The 10,417-nt window shown below is 33.4% G+C and overlaps 2 protein-coding genes across 4 annotated transcripts in view; both read right to left on the bottom strand.

The window, feature by feature from the left end:
* Positions 1 to 6,149, bottom strand: part of LOC142235728 (uncharacterized) — a 24,826-nt gene extending 18,677 nt beyond the window's left edge. Inside the window, exon 1 of the mRNA XM_075306988.1 lies at positions 6,085 to 6,149. Coding sequence (XP_075163103.1) covers positions 6,085 to 6,149 — 65 coding nt within the window. The remainder of the gene's footprint in view (positions 1 to 6,084) is intronic.
* The window catches only part of LOC142235114 (uncharacterized), a 170,058-nt gene continuing 164,987 nt past the window's right edge, over positions 5,347 to 10,417 (bottom strand). For all 3 annotated transcript variants that reach the window (XM_075306350.1, XM_075306352.1, XM_075306351.1), the window contains one exon: positions 5,347 to 5,747. The gene's annotated coding sequence lies outside the window, so the exon portion shown is untranslated. The remainder of the gene's footprint in view (positions 5,748 to 10,417) is intronic.

Below are 10,417 nucleotides of genomic sequence, written 5' to 3'. Positions count from 1 at the left end.
ATTCCGTATTGCTTTAGACCAATCCTCGTTTGTGTATGCGATTTTGAAATGAGAAGCAGAGTAGTTTTATGCTAAATTCCGAAATGTGCCCATGAAGATGGTAATCTACAAGTATCGAAAAGCCTGAATGAGAAAACTAATTTTTACGAAGGTCCACGTAATTTTTGCTGAAACCATCGAATTTGAGAATGAGCTATACATTTTTAATCATCACTCTACATGGATTCTACTGGATTTTATTAAAGTTTTAAATAACGCAGTCATCCCGAATTTCAAGAAAATCGTCGTAAATTTATATAAGCAACATAGCATCACAGCAAGTTTCTATCATCCCAAAATCTAAACCCTTTAATTTTAATAGCACATCATCATTTGCAACAACATCGTCCCCATGAGGAAGGCCTTCACCATGTACAACGATTTGTTGGTAAGTCTTTAAACACAATATATAATTTTGGGTATGATGATCTAAAAAAATGTGAAATCATATGATCGGTTTACTATACTTGCTTTGATGTTTGATTTTTTTTTATTTGTTTTCTATCATTTATGACTCTCAATTTGTCGAAAGAGTAAACAGAGAAATAACAAGTCTTTTGAATGCTAGCAATAACATCAAAATTTTGTTTTTCAATTGCATCACTTTTGACTCATAATTTGGTGAGAGAACATGAATGATATTTGTTTTTGCTTTTTGCTATGATGAATGAATAACAACGAAAATATACTCTCACGTTCATTGTACTCGTTTTCTCATGTGATCTCTCTATCAAAGTCGTAGTCACAGGTGTTCAAATATTCATGCTATACAGCTTTTGTTGATATTTTTGTCATTTATGTTTCTTAAAAATATTACTAGAGATACATTCCATTTTAACCCATTAGGGGCCATTGTAGAGAATTATTCACATAAATTTTGAACTCATTGCTTTTCCGTGAATTATACGAAAATATCATATAATGAAATATATAGATTAATATGCAATTTATCATATATATAGGTATTTTTGATTATTTAAATAAATGTAATTATATATATTATATCATGTGCTGAATTGAAATTCAGATGTTTTCTTTTGAAGAGATGAGGCCTTAAAGCGTGAGTAAAGGGTAATGTTAGGGGTTTTGCGTAAAATATATTTAGCCAGCAAAACATTGGTTGGTGAGGGTAATGAGGCTAGTTTTCCAATTCGATCTAGGAAAACACATTTCAAATGTTTCAAAGAGTGCCTTTTGCATACCTACATTTTTGTTATGATTGGGGTCGGACCGGTACTTATTTTTTTTTTGTTTCCAATCATATTTTGCCCATTGTAGTTTGTTTTCATTCCTAAATAAAAAGGGAGTCTATAACAATAATTCACGTAATGAATAAGAGGTTTAGAGAGGAAAGGACCCGAACCCCCCACCCGACTGTTGCTACCGAAAAAAGGCTCCCTCAGTCCTACTTCTCTCTTTATTCTATGATGGTTCGAAAGTTTATTTAAAAATCCATCTTCCTTCCAAATTTTTGGTCGTGAACATTACAATATATATATATATATATATATATATATATATATATATATATATATATATATATATATATATATATATATATATATATATATATATATATATATATATATATATATATATATATATTATATATATATATATATATATATATATATATATATATATATATATATATATATATATATATATATATATATATATATATATATATATATCCGATCTCCAATCACACAAAAATTGGTGCATATCGGTTCATAATCATGGTTGCCACTCGAACCATATACTTTTCTTTATTTGAAAGAAAAGTATATACTGTTTGTGATAAACGTTTACTCTTTTCCAGGATGTAAAAACAATTTCATAAAGACTAATGGCGATTTCGATTGGGAAAAAAGGTGCAACATTCTCGAAATTGATTGCCATATATAAAGGACACTGTCATAGATTTTGGATCATGTATCCCTCACAATATTATGAATTAACAATAACTTTGCAATGACACTATTATTTGAGCGAAAATACAATGAGGGAAAAAGTAGTGTAACACCAGGGCAACATATTTTTTGCGAAACGAAAACGCCCTAACTCAAAACACAATCTTTTCTGGCTAATTGCATTTTCCCTAACATATTTCTCACTTCCACAAGGTTTTTTAGTTCTTAGCGCCTTTTTCTGTAATACAAACAATGTAGAAGAAATTATACGATTTTATACATTTTTTTAAATTTTACCTCTCGCCTGGACGGAGAATCGAACCGCGGACAATGCAATTTGTAAGCCAGCACACTACCCACTGAGCTACGTAACTGTTATTGTCATCAATAGCTAACTATCCATATAAGTTATATTAATATAGCATAGCTTGCGGCGTCCACGAGCCGATTAAACAAACTTTATTTAACAGAAACAAACATTTAGTTGGGCACCGTGGAGCAGTGGTTGCTACGTTCGCCTTGCATGCCAAGGGTCGTGGGTTCGAGCCCTGCTTCGACCGAACTCCAAAAAGTTTTTTTGTTTGTTTTTTATACCCTCCACCATAGGATGGGGGTATATTAACTTTGTCATTCCGTTTGTAACACATCGAAATATTGCTCTAAGACCCCATAAAGTATATATATTATGGGTCGTGGTGATATTCTGAGTCGATCTGAGCATGTCCGTCCGTCCGTGCGTCTGTTGAAAACACGCTAACTTCCGAACGAAACAAGCTATCGACTTGAAACTTGGCACAAGTAGTTGTTATTGATGTAGGTAGGATGGTATTGCAGATGGGCCAAATCGGTCCACTTCTACGTATAGCCCCCATATAAACGGACCCCCAAATTTGGCTTGTGATTGCTCTAAGAGATGCAAATTTCATCCGATCCGGCTGAAATTTGGCACATGGTGTTATTATATGGTCTTTAACAACCATGCAAAAATTGGTCCATATCGGTTCACTTTTACGTATAGCCCCCATATAAACGGACCCCCAAATTTGGCTTGCGATTGCTCTAAGAGAAGCAAATTTCATTCGATCCGGCTGAAATTTGGTACATGGTGTTAATATATGGTCTCTTACAACCATGCAAAAATTGGTCTATATCGGTCCACTTTTACGTATAGCCCCCATATAAACGGACCCCCAAATTTGGCTTGCGATTGCTCTAAAAGAAGCAAATTTTATCCAATTAGGCTGAAATTTGGTACATGGTGTTAGTATATGGTCTCTAACAACCACGCAAAAACTGGTCCATATCGGTCCTTTTTTACGTATAGCCCCCATATAAACGGACCCCCAAATTTGGCTTGCGATTGCTCTAAGAGAAGCAAATTTCATCCGATCCGGCTGAAATTTGGTACATGGTGTTAGTATATGGTCTCTAACAACCTTGCAAAAATTAGTCCATATCAGTCCACTTTTACGTATAGCCCCCATATAAACGGACCCCCAAATTTGGCTTGCTCTAAGAGAAGCAAATTTCATCCGATCCGGCTGAAGTTTGGTACGTGGTGTTAATATATGGTCTCTAACAACCATGCAAAAATTGGTCTATCCCCAGATTTGTCCATATCAGTCCATAATTATATATAGCCCCTATATAAACCGATCCCCAGATTTGAACTCCGGAGCCACTTGGACGAGCAGAATTCATCCGATCCGGTTTAAATTTGCAACGTGGTGTTAATATATGGCCGCTAATAACCATGCCAAAATTGGTCCATATCGGTCTATAGTTGTATATAGCCGATCCCCAATCACACAAAAATTGGTCCATATCGGTTCATAATCATGCTTGCCACTCGAGCAAAAATAATCTAGCAAAATTTGTCGAAATTTTATTTCTATAGAAAATTTTGTCAAATTTTATTTCTATAGAAAATTTTGGCAAAATTTTATTTCTGTAGAAAATGTTGTCAAAATTTTAATTCTATAGAGAATGTTGTCAAAATTTTAAATCGTTTGAAAATTTAGTGAAAATTTTATTTCTATAGAAAATTTTGTCAAAATGTTATGTCTATGGAAAATTTTGTTAAAATCGTATTTCTATAGAAAATTTTGTCCAAATTTTACTTCTATAGAAAATGTTGTCGAAATTTTATTTTGTCAGAATTTTATTTCTATAGAAAATTTTGTCAAACTTAATTATATACGTATTTAGTCGGCCATTTTAAGTTTAATATAAACCACGTATGGACTACGTGGTATATATTACGGTATTAGGAAGTTTTAAGATCGGCAAAAGTTACCGCAACCCAAGTAAATCGATTGTGGATGACAGTCTTCAGTAGAAGTTTATACGCAATCCATGGTGGAGGGTACATAAGCTTCGGCCTGGCCGAACTTACGGCCGTATATAGTTGTTTTTTTTTTTACATATATTCCAGATATGTTCGAAAGATTCCGAAAAGATGTTCAACATTACATACTACTATATTAAATTTTTACTATGAACTGTAAAATGTGTCTTATTAAAGACTTAAAGTCAGAAAGGAACAGTGCTTGATATAAACGAAATGGACTGTGTTGTTGGTTCAAAAATATTTTTTTTTTTATTGAAAAAATAAAAATTTTGTAATAAACGATTTTTTTGGTGATAAAAGTTTAAAATTTTCGAAGAAATTCAAAAAACTCTAACAAAAGAAAAACGTTTTCGGTACACGTTTTCCAAACGTTTTTCTTTTTCTTTGCGCGTATAGAAAATTTTGTCAACATGTTATTTCTATAGAAAATTTTGTTAAAATTTTATTTCTATAGAAAATTTTGTTTAAATTTCATTTCTATAGAAAATTTTGTCAAAACTATATTTCTATAGAAAATTTTGTCAAAATTTTATTTCTATAGAAAATTTTGTGAAAATTTTGTTTCTATAGAAAATTTTGTTAAAATGTTATTTCTATAGAAAATTTTGTCAAACTGAATTATATACGTATTTAATCGGTCTTGTTTGATTTAATATATACCACGTATGAACTTACTTACAATTTAGAAGACGGTGTTAGGAGGTTTTAAGATACATTGCCATCGGCAAGCGTTACCGCAACTCAAGTAATTCGATTGTGGATGGCAGTGTTTAGAAGAAGTTTCTACGCAATCCATGGCGGAGGGTACATAAGCTTCGGCCTGGCCGAACTTACGGCCATATATACTTGTTTGCTGCTAATTTCACATATTCTTCTAATGTTTTTGTCATCCGTATTTAATTAACTTGTCCATCTTTTCATAGAATTTCAAAATATACAAAAAGTTGTGTGTGTGACATTCTTTTATTTAAAAATTCAAACTTAAAGGGAATTTTTATACTACACATATTAAATAAATAAATAAATAATAGTTAATATACAAAAATGTATGTATGTCTAAGCATTTATATTATGCATGTGATAATAAATAATAAATAGTTTTTGTTTTTCCATATTATTTGACGTATTCGTTTAATAAATTACTTAACTGGACTATATTTTATAATGATTACAATAAATAGGCATAATTAATTATAATTAAACTACAACTTCATTTTGACACTTCAATAAATCCATACTGTTGCCATTTTTAATATGCTGTCTCTGCTACTCTTTGTTTCTATTCATTAATGTGGCTTCGGGCTCCAAAAGTTGTCGCTGTCGTTATTATTGAAATGTCAGTATGGCGTTGAATGATCTATGTATGGGGATTATTTTTTATAAATCCCAAAATGAGGCCTATAACCGATAGATATCTCCCAAAAGATTTAAATTGTATGTTTAATCTGAAAAAGAAATGTCCAATTAGTTATTTTAATAGAAAATGCAAAATATATGTCTAGCAAATAAATATAGTTTATGCTTTATACGAGTGTAGATGACTTCTTGTTATGATTTAAATTTAATGTAACAAGCGAGAAAACTCCAAAGTACAACTTCATATTGTACAAATTATTATAGATACACACAACAAAAATAAAATATGAATTTGTACATAAATTTGTATATTTTGAAACATTTATGGACAAACGACACAACGATTGAAAGTTTTGTGTAGTACGAAATATCAAGGAGTGCTATTGTTGCCCCCTAAAGGCATTCATAGCTCACAAACGAACGCACATTGGTTCCAAATAGCACCCAGAAAGAGACGTGATAGTGTCATTGGCAACAATGCTCATGGCCATGTCCTGAGTCGATATAGCCGATGCACAGTGATTCCAAATCGCTTTTTATACCCTTCACCACTACTATGGTACAGGGTATAATAAGTTTGTGCATTTGTATGTAACGCCAAGAAGGAAAAGTCTGAGACCCATCGTTTAGAATACTGATCGTCTTAGAATTAAATTCTGAGTCGATTTAGCGATGTCCGTCTGTCTGTCTGTCTGTCTGTCCGTCTGTCTGTTGATGTATTTTTGTGTGCAAAGTACAGCTCGCAGTTTTAGTCCGATTGTCCTAAAATTTGGTATAGGGTCCTGTTTCGGCTCAAAGACGATCCCTATTGATTTTGGAAAAAATCGGTTCAGATTTAGATATAGCTGCCATATATATTTTTCACCGATCTGGTCATAATTGGCGTGTATATCAACCGATCTTCCTCAAATTCCGTACATCCGAATATTTTATGAGTCTCGAAAAACTTGCAAAATATCAGCCAAATCGGTTCAGATTTATATATAGCTCCCATATATAGCTTTCGCCCGATTTACACTCATATGACCACAGAGGCCAATTTTTTGCTCCGATTTAGTTGAAATTTTGCACAGGGAGTATAATTAGCATTGTAGCTAGGCGTGCCAAATTTGGTTGAAATCGGTTCAGATTTAGATATAGCTCCCATATATAGCTTTCGCCCGATTTACACTCATATGACCACAGAGGCCAATTTTTTGCTCCGATTTAGTTGAAATTTTGCATAGGGAGTAGAATTAGCATTGTAATTATGCGTGCTAAATTTGGTTGAAATCGGTTCAGATTTAGATATATCTCCCATATATAGCTTTCGCCCGATTTACACTCATATGACCGTAGAGGCCAATTTTTAACTCCGATTTAGTTGAAATTTTACACAGGGAGTAGAATTAGCATTGTAGCTATGCGTGCCAAATTTGGTTGAAATCGGTTCAGATTTAGATATAGCTCCCATATATATGTTTTTCTGATTTCGACAAAAATGGTCAAAATACCAACATTTTCCTTGTAAAATCGCCACTGCTTAGTCGAAAAGTTGTAAAAATGACTCTAATTTTCCTAAACTTCTAATACATATATATCGAGCGATAAATCATAAATAAACTTTTGCAAAGTTTCCTTAAAATTGCTTCAGATTTAAATGTTTCCCATATTTTGTTACTAACATTGTGTTCCACCCTAGTGCATTAGCCGACTTAAATTTTGAGTCTATAGATTTTGTAGAAGTCTATCTAATTCGGCCCAGATCGAGTGATATTTAAATGTATGTATTTGGGACAAACCTTTATATAAAGCCCCCAACACATTTGACGGATGTGATATGGTATCGAAAATTTAGATCTACAAAGTGGTGCAGGGTATAATATAGTCGGCCCCGCCCGACTTTAGACTTTCCTTACTTGTTTGAAAATAATTCTGCACCTTTGGAACGGATAAAGATATCAACATAATTGTTTCTTTGTTTTCACACAAAAAGCTGAGTTGTTGTCCTCTAAGTCGGAAAGTTTGTGGGTCCCTAGTGGGTCCACGGGCTAACCTGTAGGCGTTGAAAATTGGTCACCTCGGAGTATGAAATTTTATTTTAGCTGTCAAATCCACAATTATGGACCGATTTCGATGATTTTTTGTGCGAATATCTTTTATAGTTCGAGAAATATGGGCCCCACAATTTAATTTTCTTTGCAAAATTTCAACAAAGTGTGGGTCAGTATATTGAACGAAGAAGGTTTTTAGGCTGATCCATGTTTTAATTTCTTAACTGCATTCCCTACAAAATTCTACGTGTTTCAGATGATTAAAAGTTGGAATTTAAAAAAAAAATACAGAATTTTGACCATTTTTTTTTTCGAAAAAGAAAACTACATCTTTCTATCGTACACCGGAAAAAAATCCGTAGTTAAACTTACGCTAAATTTAACTTATTTCTATTAGAAACAAGTAAGGAAAGTCTAAAGTCGGTCGGGGCCGACTATATTATACCCTGCACTACTTTGTAGATCTAAATTTTCGATACCATATCACATCCGTCAAATGTGTTGGGTGCTATATATAAAGGTTTGTCCCAAATACATACATTTAAATATCACTCGATTTGGACAGAATTTGATAGACTTTTACAAAATCCATAGACTCAAAATTTAAGTCGGCTAATGCACTAGGGTGGAACACAATGTTAGTAAAAAACTATGGGAAACATTTAAATCTGAAGCAATTTTAAGGAAACTTCGCAAAAGTTTATTTATGATTTATCGCTCGATACATACGTATTAGAAGTTTAGGAAAATTAGAGTCATTTTTACAACTTTTCGACTACACAGTGGCGATTTAACAAGGAAAATGTTGGTATTTTGACCATTTTTGTCGAAATCAGAAAAACATATATATGGGAGCTATATCTAAATCTGAACCGATTTCAATCAAATTTGGCACACATGACTATATTACTAATTGTACTCCTAGTGCAAAATTTCAACCAAATTGGGCCAAAACTCTGGCTTCTGGGGCCATATAAGTCCATATCGGGCGAAGAATATATATGGAAGATATATCTAAATCTGAACCGATTTCAATCAAATTTGGCTCACATGACTATACTACCAATTGTACTCCTTGTGCAAACTTTCAAGCTAATTGGGATAAAACTCTGGCTTCTGGGTCCATATAAGTCCACATCGGGCGAAAGACATATATGGAGCTATATCTAAATCTGAATCGATTTCAACCAAATTTGGCACGCATAGCTACAACGCTAAATCTACTTCCTGTGCAAAATTTCAACCAAATTGGGCCAAAACTCTGGCTTTTAGGACCATATTAGTCCATATCGGGCGAAAGATATATATGGGAGCTATATCTAAATCTAAACCGATTTCAATTTAATTTTGGACACTTGACTATACTACTAATTGTACTCCTAGTGCAAAATTTCAACCAAATTCGGCCAAAAAAACTGGCTTCTGGGGCCATATAAGTCCATATCGGGCGAAAGATATATATGGGAGCTATATCTAAATCTTAACCGATTTCAATCAAATTTTGACCACTTGACTATACGACTAAGTGTTATGTTTGTACCAAATTTCAAGCAAATCGGTATAAAACTCTGGCTGCTGGGTCCATATTAGTGCATATCGGGCGAAAGATATATATGGGAGCTATATCTAAATCTGAGCCGATTTCTTCCAAAGTCAATAGGGTTCTATTCTGACCCAAATAAGGAACATGTGCCAAATTTGAAGGCGAATGGACTTAAATTGCGACCTAGACTTTGATCACAAAAATGTGTTCACAGACAGACGGACGGACGGACGGACAGACGGACATGGTTATATCGACTCAGGGACCCACCCTGAGCATTATTGCCAAAGACACCATGTGTCTATCTCGTCTCCTTCTGGGTGTTACAAACATATGCACTAACTTATAATACCCTGTTCCACAGTGTGGCGCAGGGTATAATAAATATGGGAAATATGAAGCGAGAGAAATTTTAATGAAATTGTACAAAAAAGCATTTATGATTTATCAGGTGATACACATGTATTCGAGATATAGGACAATTTTAGTAATATTTACGATTTTTGCTACTTATCAGAGGCGATTTTACAAGGATATTGGTTAGATCCCGCCAAAAAATATATGGCCAAGTGTGGGTTGTGATATATTATTTGGTCAAGTCAGACGACTTGGAGCCTTATTTAAAACTCAACCGTTCTGTGGAAATTCTGGCATTACAGTGTTTAGGATATGACTAAGATATGGGGAAATCATCACAGAAGTTTGTGTCAAGTGTGGGAATTTTGGCCATATTTGTATAAACCGGAAAAAACTAATATATGGAGGCTTTATCTAAATCTGAACCAAATTAGATCAAACTTGACACACTTAAATATCATATTAAATATATTCTCTGTGGAAACTATCCAGTTGGGTAGTTTCCACAGAAAATCTCATTGAAAATGGGTCTAAAACATGAAACAGTCTACCATATTTCCCCAACTCTGGTGTACGTATATATGGGAGCTATATATAATCTGAACCTATTTTGACTAAATTTGACATGTATAGTTAGAATAATAATTCTGCAATCTCTGCAAAATTTCACGAAAATGGGAGTTTAACTTTGGCCCCCGTGGTCATTTGAGTATAAATCGGGCGAAAGATATATATGGGAGCTATATCTAAATCTGAACCGATTTCAACCAAATTTGGCATATTACCGATACTATTAAACGTACTCCTTGTGCAAAATTTGAAGCAA

Source organism: Haematobia irritans, chromosome 4, assembly GCF_050003625.1.
Source record: "Haematobia irritans isolate KBUSLIRL chromosome 4, ASM5000362v1, whole genome shotgun sequence".
NCBI lineage: Eukaryota > Metazoa > Arthropoda > Insecta > Diptera > Muscidae > Haematobia > Haematobia irritans.
This window is presented reverse-complemented; position numbering and strand designations above follow the sequence as displayed.